This window comes from Notolepis coatsorum (assembly GCF_963971535.1).
Source record: "Notolepis coatsorum genome assembly, chromosome: 3".
Lineage (NCBI taxonomy): Eukaryota > Metazoa > Chordata > Actinopteri > Aulopiformes > Paralepididae > Notolepis > Notolepis coatsorum.
Genome location: NC_140167.1, coordinates 96,298,923 through 96,317,294, shown reverse-complemented (window position 1 = coordinate 96,317,294; position 18,372 = coordinate 96,298,923). Strand labels below are relative to the sequence as shown.

The 18,372-nt window shown below is 42.5% G+C and overlaps 1 protein-coding gene across 1 annotated transcript in view; it reads left to right on the top strand.

Annotated features, from left to right (window-relative positions):
- Nucleotides 1-18,372, top strand: part of obscna (obscurin, cytoskeletal calmodulin and titin-interacting RhoGEF a) — a gene marked incomplete at its 5' end in the record, with an annotated part of 182,792 nt that overhangs the window by 98,925 nt on the left and 65,495 nt on the right. The window contains 10 exons of the mRNA XM_084311315.1: nt 3,041-3,113; nt 3,871-4,012; nt 4,098-4,298; nt 5,928-6,010; nt 8,674-8,850; nt 13,760-13,919; nt 14,059-14,160; nt 14,787-14,951; nt 16,065-16,223; nt 17,370-17,373. Coding sequence (XP_084167441.1) covers nt 3,041-3,113; nt 3,871-4,012; nt 4,098-4,298; nt 5,928-6,010; nt 8,674-8,850; nt 13,760-13,919; nt 14,059-14,160; nt 14,787-14,951; nt 16,065-16,223; nt 17,370-17,373 — 1,266 coding nt within the window. The remainder of the gene's footprint in view (nt 1-3,040; nt 3,114-3,870; nt 4,013-4,097; nt 4,299-5,927; nt 6,011-8,673; nt 8,851-13,759; nt 13,920-14,058; nt 14,161-14,786; nt 14,952-16,064; nt 16,224-17,369; nt 17,374-18,372) is intronic.

The window sequence follows — 18,372 nt, the reverse complement described above, 5'->3', positions numbered from 1 at the left end:
TTTCATCAACTAAAATATACGTCACACCCCGTGCCTCTCCCTGCCGCCTGCAGGTGGCTAATCTTGAGTTTCCGACCCCCCAGTAAGCTAACCATGGATAAATCCAAAACAAGATTTAGTCTCTGAGGAAAATATAGGGTTTTATTCAGCGTGGGAAGATTCATTCGCTTTTGCTACTAACGACGCAGGCTTGTATGCTTGATATGTGGCGAGAAATTAGTGAACAACAAAAAAAAACGTCACTCGCCAAAATCAAAAGCAATTTAGGTCTAATTTTATTTTATTAAATTGTAATGTTATTAGGCTACTGGGGTATCAAGTAATTAAAATATATCACTTAAATGATGGGGGGGGGGGTGATCGGGGTTATCCACTAAAGCCACGGCTAATGACTCCTCTGACCAACCCAACGACCCAACAGGAGAGCAATCATAGCGGGACGCACACGATTAAATAAAAAATAAAAAGCAAAAAAATATTATTTTGTGAAAACTAAATGGTTTCTACCTTCAATTGGTTGGTTAGATGATCTCTGTGACATCAATCTCGCTCTCAGTGACGTTTCTCTTTTTAGTTCGCTTAGCCATTATTCCACATTCCACAAACAGGCATGTTTCCATGGGGGCGTTTACTTACCATATATGGTTAATTAGGGGCGGTTCTGTATGCAAATACTTAGAAACGTGCACAAGCATAGACAGTAAGAACAATTGGTATTTATCAACACAGAGTACTTGCATGTGTGCATACGACCTGTGTACGCACATTTGATAAATCCCGATTTTTCTGTGCGTAGAGACATTCTAAATTCCGGGGCCTGGGCCCTCATTTATCAATAATACGTAGAAAGTGTTCTATTTTCGTTCCTAAGCACGGAATTTAGAATGTCTCTACGCAGGCGGTTAGGTGGTCGAGCGGAGGTTGCGTTCGTCACCAGCCCCGGAGCTGTGAGCTTGGTTCGCCTGTTCGAATCCAGCTCACAGCTCCGGGGTTGTCACCAGCTTGGCTGGCCGTCTGCACTGATACAATTGGCTGTATCAGAGGGTGGGAGAAGCTGGCGGGGTGGGTCCGGGTCGTTGTAAACAGCGACTCCTACAGTTCGGTCGGGGCGCCTGCTAAGCGCGGATTGGACGTGAGGGGGATAGTGTGGTCCTCCCACACGCTACGCCCTCTCAATGAGAATCCGCGCTGCCAGGTGAAAAGAAGCGGTGATTGGCTGGACGTGTGTCGGAGGAAGCACGTGGTAGCCTCTACTCTCCCAAATGATCTGACTGTGGGGGGTAAAGCGCAGCGACCAGGAAGGGACTGGGAATTGGCATACGACTAACATTGGGATGGGAGAAAATCGGAGGAAAATGGAGGGGGAAAAAGACCAATAAAAAAAAATAAAAATAATGTCTCTACGCACAGAAGAATTGGGATTCATCAACCGTGCATGCACAGGTCCTACGCACACTCCGTGTTGATAAATACCAATGTTCTTACCGCCTATGCTCGTGCATGATTGTAAGCATTTGCATACTGAACCGCCCTTAATTAATTATATATGGTCATGAAACACCCCCATGGAATGTAGAATAATGGACTAAGCGGACCTGAAACTTCACTGAGAGCGAGTCCTCCGTGATCAATCTTGCTCTCAGTGAAATTTCAACGGAGGTCATCTATTCTAACCAACAAAATGTTTTGCTAGAAAGCATTTCGTTGTGACCAATCTTATTTGGAAACATGACACACAAAATAATAGTATTTTTCGCTTTTTACTTTAAACAATATTTAATCGCGTTTGGAGGTGGGTGTTCTGCGTCTGCCCCCCCCCCCCCCCCCCATGCCAAACAAGCAGGCCAACTGCGCTCTAAAGGGCTCTTGATCGCGCGTGAACCCATTATAATTGCACTCCTGTTGGGTCGTTCGTTGGGTTGGTCAGAGTCATTAACTATGGCTTCAGTGGATAACCCCGATCACCTGCACTTAAGCGATATTTTAATTACAGATACCCCAGTAATAACATTACAATTTAATTCAATACAATGCATGCCTTCCTCCCGGTCACCAGCAATGACATGTATCAGTCAATCGCAACACGCATCGCAACATTGACTGAGTGGAATCCCTTTCTATTCACATAACTGAATTTGTGATGGAGCTTTGACAGCTACATGGGTGGTACAGTAACAGTCTCTATTGCTCGATCCATCTCCAATATATCATGATGGACCAAAGACCCGAGGGTGGAGAGGACTTGAATGTGCATGGGGGTGGCATTTGTGCGTTTTGTTCCACTCTCAAATTTGGGTCCCAAATTGCAGTACAAATCAAGGAGAATGTGTCTCGGGTAGCGGACTCTAGTTAATATTATGTTCTCTCAGCAAATATACTGTCCTATCTGAAAACAGCTATAGATAAACCATGCTGCATTCATTCGGAAAGAAAGACCTATTCCAAATGCTAGGGTTTGACAAGAATTACACTAATGTCGCTATTTTACAATTAACTATAATGAATTACGGGTCATACCGAACACGTCAGTGTTGAAACTAATGCACGAAAGCTTATTTCCGTGTTGCAGTTTTCTTATTCTACCGTCGGGTTAATGTACGCACGGTCTGAGCTGTGCGTAGATATACGCACAATCTCAAGCACACGTTCAAATAGATAAGTCCCACACTTTGCTTAGGAATGATCGTACGCACGGTTTACGCACATATCTGTGCGTACGCACCATTGATAAATGAGGGCCCAGGACTTTAGACGTGCCATGCCCCCAAATCTCGTCTGTGTTTTGGTTTATGAGAATTTGCCACCAGCCTCCCATTAGCATTTGTCAGCTATGTCAAGTCATTATGATACAATTTCCTTTTACTATAGTCTAGCATTGCTACCAAATGGTAACTGGAAGGTGGGGTGTAAAGTCCTCAGAAACAAAACCACACGTGCAAAAACCTTTTGAGTGTCCTGTGAGGGGGCGTGATACGTTTGGTAAATTAGGATAAACTCACAAAAATCCTGAACCTCCTGTTAACACCTCTATTTCCAACAGTGTCCAGTCCCTCTGACTACGATACAGCACCAGATATCATGGAACATGTTGAGATTACCCCCAAAATATCCAGGTCAGATGGTCCAGCAGAATATTTTGTTGTTGTCCTCTGCATTTTGATTATAATACTATTATATTGATTATAGTACTAAATACTACTACTAATATGTATTGTGTGTATACTTGTGTGTATACTATATATATTACTATGTCTTGTGTGTAAACTATATATAATACTATGTCTTGTGTGTAAACTATATATATTACTATATCTTGTGTGTAAACTATACTATGTCTTGTGTGTAAACTATATATATTTACTATGTCTTGTGTGTATACTATATAATACTATGTATTGTGTGTAAACTATATAATACTCTTGTGTGTATACAGTACTATAATACTATGGCTTGTGTGTATACAGTACTATATATAATACTATGGCTTGTGTGTATACAGTACTATATATAATACTATAGTGTAAATACATTCATATTGTCACAGGGATGTTGCCAAAGCAGAGGAGCAAGTGCCTCAAAAGGACAATAAGGAACAGACAGCTGCCCCTCAACCACCAAAGAGACTTTTGAAGGTCAAAGGTCAGCCATGCTGTTTTTGTATACTGTACCTGCTCCTTTCTAATTGAGGTGTGTGTGTGTGTGTGTGTGTGTGTGTGTGTGTGTGTGTGTGTGTGTGTGTGTGTGTGTGTGTGTGTGTGTGTGTGTGTGTGTGTGTGTGTGTGTGTGTGTGTGTGTGTGTGTGTGTGTGTGTGTGTGTGTGTGTGTAATAACCACTTTTCTACAGTGTATATCTCTAACATTTCTTAAAAGGCACGACTATGTTCCTCTATATTTCCCAGTGACCAGTGAATCCCAAATGAAGACACCATCTCCTAAGCACCACCGTGTCCACACCCCTCAAGTAGCTCCAGGCTCTGGGTCAGAGTCAGATGGAGACGAGGATAGGAGAGAGGTAGCTATAATCTAACAGCAAACCTCTGGCTTTTATTGTGTAAACAATGTCATCTGATGGCTGTATCTTCTTTTTTTTCCCCCAGACATTTGACATTTATGTGGCCAGAGCTGACTGCAGTCCTGTCGGTGGTAATAAAGAGAGCTTCGTCCTGAAGGAGGGCCAGTATGTGGAGCTCCTGGATTCTGTTCATCCTGGCAAATGGTTGGTTAGGACCCGGCCCGCCAAGACCAACCCTGCACGGCAGGGATGGGTCTCCTCAGCCTATCTGGAGAAGAGGAGAACGGTATGATGTATAAACCAAACACCAGGGCTTATTCAAAACAACTTATGCAAACAAGTTTAAAATATTAACAACTGCCTTGACATAATCTATAATCAGAATGAGAAGAATGAGTGCCATGTCACTTTATGGGGTGGAAATGGTCAACAAAAAACCCTGAGTTTTGAAAATACTTATATTAAAACAGTATAATGATGCCCACATTCCTCCATATTTAGCATCCACTTTCAGATTTCTCTCATGAACACTGTGGAAAGTAAATCATAAAAGTGGACAAACCAACCTAAAAAAACAACAAAAGAAATTAAAACACAGTAAGCAATTTCACAAATAAAGCCAGCTGTAGACCTATTTACATTTACATTTACATTTAGTCATTTAGCTGACGCTTTTATCCAAAGCGACTTACAAGTTCTGTACGACAAGCCATCAGGAAGGGCACAACTCTTATCAGCTGAGCAACAATGTTCATCAAAGTGTTGAGTGCTACAGTGTAGGTTAGTTTATTAGGACAAGTGCATGACAGTGCGGTTAGTTAGGGTTAGATTTTTTATTTTTTTTTGTTTGTTTTTTATTCAGATAATGGTCGAAGAAGTGCGTCTTTAGTCGACGGCGAAAGATTGGACGTGATTCGGCTGTCCTAACTGGGGTGGGTAGTTCATTCCACCATTGTGGGGCAAGGACTGAGAATAGGCGACTTCTCTTTGATGACCCTCCCGGAGCTTGGATAGGAGTAGGTCTGAGGCGGCCAGAAGATGCAGAGCGTAGGGGTCTTGAGGGTGTGTAGTTAGAGACCATTGACCGGAGGTAGGCGGGAGCGGTTCCCTTTGCCGCACGGTATGCTAGGTCGAGGGCCTTGAAGCGGATTCGTGCAGCAATGGGGAGCCAGTGCAGGTCCCTAAGAAGTGGGGTGACATGGGCCGACTTCGGTAGGTTTGAGATCAGGCGGGCCGCTGCGTTCTGAATGAGTTGAAGAGGCTTAGTGGCAGTGGCCGGGAGGCCAGCGAGCAGTGCATTGCAGTAGTCGAGGCGGGAGATGACTGTTGATTGGACGAGGAGTTGGGTGGCTTCTTTTGTCAGGAAGGGGCGGATCCTTCTGACGTTGCTCAGGAGGAATCGGCAGGTTCTGGTCGTCGCTGCGATGTGAGCAGAGAAGTTCAACTGGTCGTCGAGGACAACACCAAGGTTCTTGGCGTTTTAGACCTATTAGACCGACAGTGGCTTGGGAGGTAGAGCAGAAATCTGGTAATCCAGAGGTTTACGGTTTGATTCCCGCTCCTCCCGGGCAGCGTGTCCGTGAGCAAGACACTTAACCCTAATTGCTCCCAACGAGCACGTTGGCACCTTGCGTGGTCGCCTCCGCAGTCGGTGAACGTGTGAGTGAATGGGTCAAATGTGAGGAACAAATTGTAAAGTGCTTTGGATAAAAGCTGTTATATAAATGCAGTCCATTTACAAAATGACGTATTTGTCGTTGAGAGTCATATTTCCCAGCCACTGTCATCATCATACATCATATTGACCACCGACCAAAATATTCAAATTCCACACGGGAAAAAAGTATGGAATTCTGAAATGGAAAACGTGTAGGAAACACTGTACATGAAACCCTTTTCTGTAAACATTTTGTAGGAGGCTTTCCCACAAGTGAGAGCCCCTCCAGAGGAGCTGGATGGCATCGGGGTGACAGGAGAGGAGTACAGAAGAACTCTGAGGTCAGTCTGTCTGCTGTTTCTCAACCTGTTCTCCGCTGCCCCCGACACTTCCTGATTCTACTGCGCAGGCGCACCAACCGACCTGTAGGAGTCGCTGTCCACAACGCCCGATCCCCACCCATCAGTTTCCCACCCCCTAATACGGCCAATGTGTATTAGTACTGACGACCAGCTAAACTGAAAGCAAATGTGGAGCGCTGGGCTCGAACAGGCGAGCCCAGCATCTCCAGATTTCGTGGCGAGCGCCTTGCCCACTACGCCACGTAGTCGCCCCTAGATTCATTTATTTTAATGCTTTAAATAATTTAAATTAATCTCAAGTTAAAGCATTAACTTTGACAGCCCTAGTTTTTGAGTATTTTACACAGATATAATTATTACCTCCTCTCTAACCTGGGTTTGTACAGTCCTATCCTCCCTCCAAACTCAAAATTGGATTTATGTACATTACATACCTATGTGACACTTCATTGTCTATACTCGCACTTACTCTAGCACTGTATCAACTGAGTACCTCAGACGAAGAAACATGTGTGTTTGACGTTTTCAGAGGAACAACGAGTGTCGTGTTCATTCATAGTTAAAGACAGTAGAGGTTGAGTACTTTATTATCTAAAGATGGTAAGTTAGAGTGCTGTGTTCACTCATAGTTAAATACAGTAGAGGTTGAGTACTTTATTATCTAAAGATGGTAAGTTAGAGTGCTGTGTTCATTCATAGTTAAATACAGTAGAGGTTGAGTACTTTATTATCTAAAGATGGTAAGTTAGAGTGCTGTGTTCACTCATAGTTAAATACAGTAGAGGTTGAGTACTTTATTATCTAAAGATGGTAAGTTAGAGTGTCGTGTTCATTCATAGTTAAAGACAGTAGAGGTTGAGTACTTTATTATCTAAAGATGGTAAGTTAGTGTTGTGTTCATTCATAGTTAAAGACAGTAGAGGTTGAGTACTTTATTATCTAAAGATGGTAAGTTAGAGTGTCGTGTTCATTCATAGTTAAAGACAGTAGAGGTTGAGTACTTTATTATCTAAAGATGGTAAGTTAGAGTGTTGTGTTCATTCATACTGTAGTTAAAGACAGTAGAGGTTGCATACTTCATTATCTAAAGATGGTAAGTTAGAGTGTTGTGTTCATTCATAGTTAAAGACAGTAGAGGTTGAGTACTTTATTATCTAAAGATGGTAAGTTAGAGTGTTGTGTTCATTCATAGTTAAAGACAGTAGAGGTTGAGTACTTTATTATCTAAAGATGGTAAGGTGGTGTCGTGTTCATTCATAGTTAAAGACAGTAGAGGTTGAGTACTTTCTGGTGATATATCACATTCACACTCTGAGTGATTTGGATTGATGTTACACAACTGCAAATTAGGGCTGTCAGTTTATCGCGTTAATTAGATTAATTACACAGCAAATTATCGCATTATGAAAATTTACTAAAAATGTATAAAAAAAAATAAGAAGAATTTTTGCTTTTTGATAATTTTTTTTTTATCTCATTCATTCCATAAGAACGTAGAATGGACCATTTGCATGTTCTTGGTATCTGATTCTAGGGACATCTATGGATCTCAGGGAATGTATTCCCAGTGTCAGAAATACTGTGTCTGTTACTAGGCTTGAGTAAATTATAATGAACCAAATGAGAATATCAATTCAATTTTTTATTTTTTTTAAAATCTTTGACTGTGAATAACACCATGCACAAATGTACCAGACCTAGCGGCTGGGTGGCGCAGCGGACTAAGCGCTCGTCACCAACGCGAGAGCCACTGGTATCGAATCCGGCTGTCAGCGTTGCCTCCGGCTTGGCCGGCCGTCATACTGGCTCAATTGGCAGAGTCAGCGGGAGGGAAGCCGGTGGGGTGGTATTCTGGTCGTTGTAAACAGCTCATGTATTTGCAGGTCGGTCAGGGCGCCTGCACAGCGAGGGAGGGAGATGGCGAGGGTAGTGTGACCTCCCACACGTTACACTACACCAATGAGAGTCTGCGCTGGCAGGTGAAAAGATGCTGCTGGCTGTCTCCTATGTCTTGGAGGAAGCATCTGATAGACTTCAGGGCTCCCTAGACTGACCAGTGGGGGGCACATGCGAGCAACGACCAGGAAGGGGAGGGGGGAATTGACATAACGACTAAATTGGGATGGGAGAAAAACACAGAAAAACAAGAGGAGAAAAAGTGGATAAAAAAAATATATTGACCAGACCTGAAAAATCTAAGCAAATGAATAAATGGAAGATGATTAAACAGAAGGTTTTGTACTGTAGCTACAGTACTGAATTCTGCCATCCGGACACATGCAATTTGAAATATGATTATAGAATATAAAATATCAGGCCTAAAATGGTTATGCGATTAAAATGCGATTAATTAGATTATTTCATTACAAATCCTGTAATTAATTAGATACATTTTTTTAATCGCCTGACAGCACTACTGCAAATACATGAGCTGTCCAAAACATTTAAAAACTGACTTATATGGTTGTTCAGTGCAAGGGTTCAATTGGCTATTTGTGGTGATGGTGATTAACCTAAATGGTTGCTTATTCTACTATTCTAAGTCACTCACTCTTCGTCAATATAATTCTTAAATCATGAAATGTAACATCCAGCTACATTATATCCACTCGATGTGAAACTGTCTCTTTCTTGGTCTTTAGCCAACTGATCCAGGGTCTGGTTGATGGGGAAGAGGAGTTTGTGAAGGAGATGAAGGAGTTCACCTCTCGCCACCTGCACCATCTGGAGACTGGTGGCCGCCACGTTCCCATCAACGTCCTCAACCAGAAAGAGACTATTTTCAGAAACATCAAGGACATCATGTCTTTACACGAGAGGTAACATCAAGGACATCATGACTTTACACGAGAGGTAACATCAAGGACATCATGTCTTTACACGAGAGGTAACATCGAGGACATCATGTCTTTACACGAGAGGTAACATCAAGGACATCATGGCTTTACACGAGAGGTAACATCAAGGACATCATGGCTTTACACGAGAGGTAACATCAAGGACATCATGTCTTTACACGAGAGGTAACATCAAGGACATCATGTCTTTACATGAGAGGTAACATCAAGGACATCATGTCTTTACACGAGAGGTAACATCAATGACATCATGTCTTTACATGAGAGGTAACATCGAGGACATCATGACTTTACACGAGAGGTAACATCGAGGACATCATGTCTTTACATGAGAGGTAACATCAAGGACATCATGTCTTTACACGAGAGGTAACATCAAGGACATCATGTCTTTACATGAGAGGTAACATCGAGGACATCATGACTTTACACGAGAGGTAACATCGAGGACATCATGTCTTTACATGAGAGGTAACATCAAGGACATCATGTCTTTACATGAGAGGTAACATCGAGGACATCATGTCTTTACATGAGAGGTAAATGGTAATGTTATTGAAACATCAAGGACATCATGTCTTTACACGAGAGGTAACATCAAGGACATCATGGCTTTACATGAGAGGTAAATGGTAATGTTATTGAAACATCAAGGACATCATGTCTTTACACGAGAGGTAACATCAAGGACATCATGACTTTACACGAGAGGTAACATCAAGGACATCATGGCTTTACACGAGAGGTAACATCAAGGACATCATGACTTTACATGAGAGGTAACATCGAGGACATCATGACTTTACATGAGAGGTAACATCGAGGACATCATGTCTTTACACGAGAGGTAACATCGAGGACATCATGTCTTTACATGAGAGGTAACATCAAGGACATCATGTCTTTACATGAGAGGTAACATCTAGGACATCATGTCTTTACATGAGAGGTAACATCAAGGACATCATGTCTTTACATGAGAGGTAACGTTATTGAAACATCATGGCTTTACATGAGAGGTAACATTATTGAAACATCAAGGACATCATGGCTTTACATGAGAGGTAACGTTATTGAAACATCAAGGACATCGTGGACATGAGAGGTAACGTTATTGAAACATCAAGGACATTGTGGACATGAGAGGTAACGTTATTGAAATATCAAGGCCATCATGACTTTACATGAGTGGTAACGTTATTTTTTGTATCCACTTTTTCTCCTTATTTTCTATTTTTCTCCCATCCCAATTCTCCCCTCCCCTGTCTCGAACGTTGCTAGACTATGCCTCCCACTGGTCGGCTGCAATGTGGACCAAGCCTTGCATCACATGTCCCCTCCGGTACACGAGGAGGCATCTTTTCACCTGTACAGCGTGATCTCTCAGCGGCGAGGAGTAACGCGTGGGAGGCTCACGCTGCCCCCGATACTTCCTGATTCTGCTGTACAGGCGCACCAACCGACCTGTAGGAGTCGCTGTCCACAACGTCCAATCCCCACCCACCGGCTTTCCCACCCTCTAACACTGCCAATTGTGTTAGTATGAACGACCGGCCAAGCCGGTAGCAACGCAGAGAGCTGGGCTCGATACCAGCATATCCTGCGTTAGTGGCGAGCGCCTTGCCCACTGCGCCACTCAGCCGCCCAAGAGGTAACGTTATTGAAACATCAAGGACAGCATGACTTTACATGAGAGGTAACGTTATTGAAACATCGAGGACATCATGGCTTTACATGAGAGGTAACGTTATTGAAACATTGAGGACATCATGTCTTTACATGAGAGGTAACGTTATTGAAACATCAAGGACATCATGACTTTACATGAGAGGTAACATTATTGAAACATCGAGGACATCATGACTTTACATGAGAGGTAACGTTATTGAAACATCGAGGACATCGTGACTTTACATGAGAGGTAACGTTATTGAAACATCGAGGACATCATGACTTTACATGAGAGGTAACGTTATTGAAACATCGAGGACATCATGACTTTACATGAGAGGTAACGTTATTGAAACATCGAGGACATCATGGCTTTACATGAGAGGTAACGTTATTGAAACATCAAGGACATCATGACTTTACATGAGAGGTAACGTTATTGAAACATCGAGGACATCATGACTTTACATGAGAGGTAACGTTATTGAAACATCGAGGACATCATGACTTTACATGAGAGGTAACCTTATTGAAACATCAATGACATCATGGTTTTACATGAGAGATAACGTTATTGAAACATCGAGGACATCATGACTTTACATGAGAGGTAACATTATTGAAACATCGAGGACATCATGACTTTACACGAGAGGTAACGTTATTGAAACATCAAGGACATCATGACTTTACATGAGAGGTAACGTTATTGAAACATCAAGGACATCATGACTTTACATGAGAGGTAACGTTATTGAAACATCGAGGACATCATGGCTTTACATGAGAGGTAACGTTATTGAAACATCGAGGACATCATGACTTTACATGAGAGGTAACGTTATTGAAACATCAAGGACATCATGACTTTACATGAGAGGTAACGTTATTGAAACATCGAGGACATCATGACTTTACATGAGAGGTAACGTTATTGAAACATCGAGGACATCATGACTTTACATGAGAGGTAACGTTATTGAAACATCAAGGACATCATGGCTTTACATGAGAGGTAACGTTATTGAAACATCAAGGACATCATGACTTTACATGAGAGGTAACGTTATTGAAACATCGAGGACATCATGACTTTACATGAGAGGTAACGTTATTGAAACATCGAGGACATCATGACTTTACATGAGAGGTAACGTTATTGAAACATCAAGGACATCATGGCTTTACATGAGAGGTAACGTTATTGAAACATCAAGGACATCATGGCTTTACATGAGAGGTAACGTTATTGAAACATCAAGGACATCATGGCTTTACATGAGAGGTAACGTTATTGAAACATCAAGGACATCATGACTTTACATGAGAGGTAACGTTATTGAAACATCGAGGACATCATGACTTTACATGAGAGGTAACGTTATTGAAACATCGAGGACATCATGGCTTTACATGAGAGGTAACCTTATTGAAACATCGAGGACATCATGACTTTACATGAGAGGTAACGTTATTGAAACATCGAGGACATCATGACTTTACATGAGAGGTAACGTTATTGAAACATCGAGGACATCATGGCTTTACATGAGAGGTAACGTTATTGAAACATCAAGGACATCATGACTTTACATGAGAGGTAACGTTATTGAAACATCAAGGACATCATGACTTTACATGAGAGGTAACGTTATTGAAACATCGAGGACATCATGACTTTACATGAGAGGTAACGTTATTGAAACATCGAGGACATCATGGCTTTACATGAGAGGTAACGTTATTGAAACATCAAGGACATCATGACTTTACATGAGAGGTAACGTTATTGAAACATCGAGGACATCATGACTTTACATGAGAGGTAACGTTATTGAAACATCGAGGACATCATGGCTTTACATGAGAGGTAACGTTATTGAAACATCAAGGACATCATGACTTTACATGAGAGGTAACGTTATTGAAACATCGAGGACATCATGGCTTTACATGAGAGGTAACGTTATTGAAACATCAAGGACATCATGACTTTACATGAGAGGTAACGTTATTGAAACATCGAGGACATCATGGCTTTACATGAGAGGTAACGTTATTGAAACATCGAGGACATCATGGCTTTACATGAGAGGTAACGTTATTGAAACATCGAGGACATCATGGCTTTACATGAGAGGTAACGTTATTGAAACATCAAGGACATCATGACTTTACATGAGAGGTAACGTTATTGAAACATCAAGGACATCATGGCTTTACATGAGAGGTAACGTTATTGAAACATCGAGGACATCATGGCTTTACATGAGAGGTAACGTTATTATCCAGATCTGATCTTTCTATGTCTGATGTGAAATGACAAGTAACTGAGTCCATGAAATGAGGAGCAACATCCATCTACCCAGTTTTAGTTAGTTAGTTTAGTTTAGTTAGGATTGGTGTTTTAAGATGATGGAAAATGTGCTTCCCATCTTCTCCAAAGTCACACAAGAAGATAGAGCCTAGCTTAGCACAAATGAATGAAAGCGGATACGGACCACCTAGCCTAGCTGTTGGCCAAAAACACTTTTTTTTTTTATATACTTTTTCTCCTCCCTTTTTCTGTATTTTTCTCCCATCCCAATTTTTTGTCGTTATGCCAATTCCCCCCTCCCCTTCCTGGTCGTTGCGCGCATGTGCCCCCCACTGGTCGGTCTAGGGAGCCCTGAAGTCTATCACATGCTTCCTCCGACACATGTGGAGACAGCCAGCCGCGTCTTTTCACCTGACAGCGAGGACTCTCACTGGGGAGGTGTAACGCGTGGGAGGATCACACTACCCTCCCCAGTTCCCTCCCTCGCTGTGCAGGCGCCCCGACCGACCTGTAGGAGTCGCTGTTTACAACGACCAGGATACACACCCCACCGCCTTTCCACCCGCTAACACTGCCAATTGTATCAGTATGGACGACCGACCAAGCCGGAGGTACCGCTGACAGCCGGATTCGATACCAGTGTCTCTTGCGGTGGTAGGCAGACGCTTAGTCCGCTGCGCTACCCGGCCGCCCCTTGCCAAAAACACTTCTAAGCTAGTGGTCCGCATCCACTTCCATTCCTTTGTGCTAAGCTTGCAGCTGTATAGCTTTCTACTGAACGCACAGAGAGAGAGGAAATTGGTATCTATCTTCTTGTCTGACTCTGGAGAAGACAGTAAGCACATTTCCCATAATGTTATTGTTTTATCCCCTGTAACGTAGGTCCATCCTGCCCAGCCTGAGTGAGTCCACGACAGACGATGATGTAGCTCTGCATCTGGTGAAGCACGCGGAGGACTTTGAAAAGTACCTTCACTACATGGCAGGTCAAACACAAGCTGAGGTCTGCGTCACGGACAAGACTATCCAACAGTACTTCAAGGTATCTGTTTGGATTTTAAATGACATGGACATTGGTACTACAAACTACAATGGAGGTGTTGAATTGCAACTCTGTGACAGCATTATGGCATTGATCTCCCGTTCTCCATCTGTTTGACCTGCGGTTGTCGACCCTTCAGGAAACGACAGAGTCTGTAAACCCCGAGGCCACAGAGTTGGATGTCCTCACTTTTCTCCAGAGACCAGTGGAAAGGATCCAGACCTACCAGGCATTGCTCAAGGTCAGCTTACAATGGCTACCCTTGTTATGAAACCTTTTAACATCTTGTACTGTAATGCATTTTTTTTTTTTTTTTTTTTTTTACAACAATTCTTATGAATGAATGATATTTATATAGCACCCTTCACAGCACAAATGCACACAGTGCTTTACACTACAGCTTAGTATATAAAAACAAAAAAAAATCAGAAATAAATGCCAACAACAACAGACAGCAGTTAAAAACAGTGAAACCAGATAAAAAAGTAGAATAAAAGAATTTAGATAAAATCCTCAGTCACTAATTAAAAAACAAAACTATAGGAACAGTGAGGACAAGAAAGAGTGCCTATGTATGACCAAAGGCCTGTCTGAACAAATGTGTTTTTAGTTGTTTTTTAAAAGAGTTTTCAGAGGGGGCAGTGCACAGGTCCAGGGGGAGAGCGTTCCAGAGCCTTGGTGCCGTCACCTCGAAGGCTCGATCACCCCTTGTTTTCAGCCTGGACCTGGGGACCACCAGGAGGTGCTGATCGGCAGATCTGAGTGAGCGGGTGTTGGTGTAGGGATGGATGAGTTCAGTGATGTGTAGATAGGGGCCTGACCGTGGCGTGCTCTTATGCTGAACTGTTACATCATGTCTGTTGTCAGGAGCTCATCAAGAACAAAGCTAAGAGTGGGCAGAGCTGTGTTCTGCTGGAGGACGCCTTCTCTATGATGTCATGTCTGCCGTGGAGGTCTAACAACATCCACCAGGTCTCCCTCATAGAGAACTACCCAGCCCCTCTCACTGCCCTGGGCGAGCCTGTGAGACAGGTAAGATGCATCCACCATGCAGGTCTCCCTCATGGAGAACTACCCAGCCCCTCTCACTGCCCTGGGCCAGCCTGTGAGACAGGTAAGATGCATCCACCATGCAGGTCTCCCTCATGGAGAACTACCCAGCCCCTCTCACTGCCCTGGGCGAGCCTGTGAGACAGGTAAGATGCATCCACCATGCAGGTCTCCCTCATGGAGAACTACCCAGCCCCTCTCACTGCCCTGGGCGAGCCTGTGGGACAGGTAAGATGCATCCACCATGCAGGTCTCCCTCATGGAGAACTACCCAGCCCCTCTCACTGCCCTGGGCCAGCCTGTGAGACAGGTAAGATGCATCCACCATGCAGGTCTCCCTCATGGAGAACTACCCAGCCCCTCTCACTGCCCTGGGCCAGCCTGTGAGACAGGTAAGATGCATCCACCATGCAGGTCTCCCTCATGGAGAACTACCCAGCCCCTCTCACTGCCCTGGGCCAGCCTGTGAGACAGGTAAGAACTACCCAGCCCCTCTCACTGCCCTGGGCCAGCCTGTGAGACAGGTAAGAACTACCCAGCCCCTCTCACTGCCCTGGGCCAGCCTGTGAGACAGGTAAGAACTACCCAGCCCCTCTCACTGCCCTGGACCAGCCTGTGAGACAGGTAAGAACTACCCAGCCCATCTCACTGCCCTGGACCAGCATGTGAGACAGGTAAGAACTACCCAGCCCCGCTCACTGCCCTGGGCCAGCCTGTGAGACAGGTAAGAACTACCCAGCCCATCTCACTGGCCTGGGCCAGCCTGTGAGACAGGTAACATGCAATAATGTCTAACCAACCCATTTGACCACAGTGAAAGGGTGTCGGGGCTAAATGCCTGATACTGTGCCTCATGCTCTAATAAAATTGTATCATACTTTAGTATCAAACTAGATGTATACTTTAGATGCATCAAGTCTATGATCTTAATTAGAAAAGGTTAATCTAGTCTTAACGACAACACAAAAAAAAGTCTTACTAGTCTATACATATGAACAGTATTCTATGTGATCATGTTTTGAAGAAAGCACTCATTCTGGCTGTGATCTCCATCGTTATGTCCTCAGGTGTCATGCATGTCTCCTCTCTCCCCAGGGTGCCTTCTCCGTGTGGGAGGAATCTGCAGAGGTGAAGGTGGCCTCCAGGGGGCACCAGAGACAGGTCTTCCTCTTCAAGGACTGTATCATCATGTGTAAGCTGAAGAGAGACCCCAGCATGAACGCCGACACCTATGCCTTCAAGAACAAAATGAAGGTAACATTCCCTTGCTTTCAATGTCCAACTCTTCTTGATAATCTGACAGGGAACCGTCTTCTAGCAGCACCAAGACATCAATAAAGAAATATATAATGAGCCATATTGTTTAAACCAGCACTAATAATATGTCCATTGAAAGATATTGGAATTGCCCGACCTGTGATGAAAGTCTCATTTTAGTAAACATTTCTTGAGCATAAATGTGTATGAAGTTAATGAGTATTAAATCACTGCTACAAGACATTTATCTTTTTGCTGTTTATCTCATTCTCCTCATTTGTCTCATTGCCTGGGGTTTAGTGACATGGGGTGGACTTTTATGTATGAGAGTCTAAACACTGAGCAGCCACTGTGTGCAGTTTTAAAACGTTACATAGTCATGCTTTAAAAGATCACAGAATAATTCACTTTTAAAGCTGCAATAACAGTATTTTCTAAAAGTTTCTTCAAAACTGATCATGACCACCTGCTATCAGAAGGTCTCACTTCATTAATCGGAATCAGAATCAGAAAGGTCTTTATTGTCAAGTAAGTTTGCACATACAAGTACATGGAATTAGTTTTGGTTGTTTGGCGCAACATTAACAGACAATTAGGGTAGAATAAAATGTAATGGAATATATAAACTCAATTTAAATAAAAGTACAATAGAATAGAATATAGGACAGGGCTGTAGAATTGTGCAGGATGTAGTAGAATATATACACAAATAAATAAAAGATACACAAAATTTGAATAAATAAAATACAGTGGAATAGAATATGTAGCAGGGCTGTGCAATTGAGCAGTAACCCTGCGCTACCAGCGGCCAGTCTGTTGTTATTCCATAATTTATTTAAGATAAGATAAGATATTCCTTTATTGATCCCCTTGGGGAAATTCAGGCGTCATAGCAGCATGGGGGATGGGGGGGAGTTACAGGTAGTAAAAACAACAACCAGTGTAAACAAATAAGTCAATATAATTACTATCTATCTAACTGAAATATACAGTATTCACAGTATCACAGTATTAACATAAGGTGCAGTAGCTACATGCATTTACATCTTTGTTAACAAAACCCGGGCAGGACTTTAGCTCCACCTATTGTGCTAAATCAATATTGATGCAAATCTCTTAATTACATCAATATTGTCCTGTCAGAACAGTATTGTGTTTGTATGTGAAGTATTGACCTTATATACTATATATACCTTATATATTATTATATTATATACCCTATATATATCTTAAACAATCTAGTAATCCATGCACGAAATCTGCAAATCTCTTAGTTACAAGATTGTATATTTCAAAATTATCACATGGCCAAACAAAACAAGGCTATCGTTTTGGGAGAAATTAAGGGTTTGTTTAGGGTGGCTCTGTGCTGCCCTCTAGTGGTCAGAAAAGAATGAATACAGCTTTAATTAATACAACATTTGTCACATGTGGTGATAGTGTGTCTGACTCGCTTTAGCGGCACGGACTACAACATATAACTTAATGTATATCACGCCAGTCAGGGTACCTTATGTATACTGCACCTGTGTATACTGTATACTTTACTTACTCATAGTATATATTCAGATTCTAAGGGTTATTGATCATATTGATTGTAACCTATAAAATTGGGGGACCCTGATGGAAACAAGACAAACGTCTTTCTCAGGTCTGCATCCCCTTAACAATTGTATGTATTGAGCCGTACTGTATTGTACCCATTCTGCAATCTGTTAAATAAAGTTTTCATTCATTCATTCATTCATATAACTGATAGGGCATACAGACCCTCATTTGCACCTTTGATCACACTGCCTACTTGTTCATGTGCTTATATTCAGAGTTAATTATATTGTTTACACTGCTTATTTTTTTACTTTTCTACTGTATTATAATTGTATTGCCTATATTATATATGTCTTCTTCTATTACCCTGCCCATACCTGTACCCCCCCCCCCCCCCTCCTCTGTCCCCCCATGCTGCTATGACGCCTGCATTTCCCCAAGGGGGATCAATAAAGGAATATCTTATCTTTTTCTTTTTTTATATAAATGTACTTATTCGTCATCAAGGTACAATGAAATACAATACACATTGAATGGCACATTTAGTATTTTCTCCAAATTTATAAAGAACATGAGATCTTTGAGCCACAGGGATGCT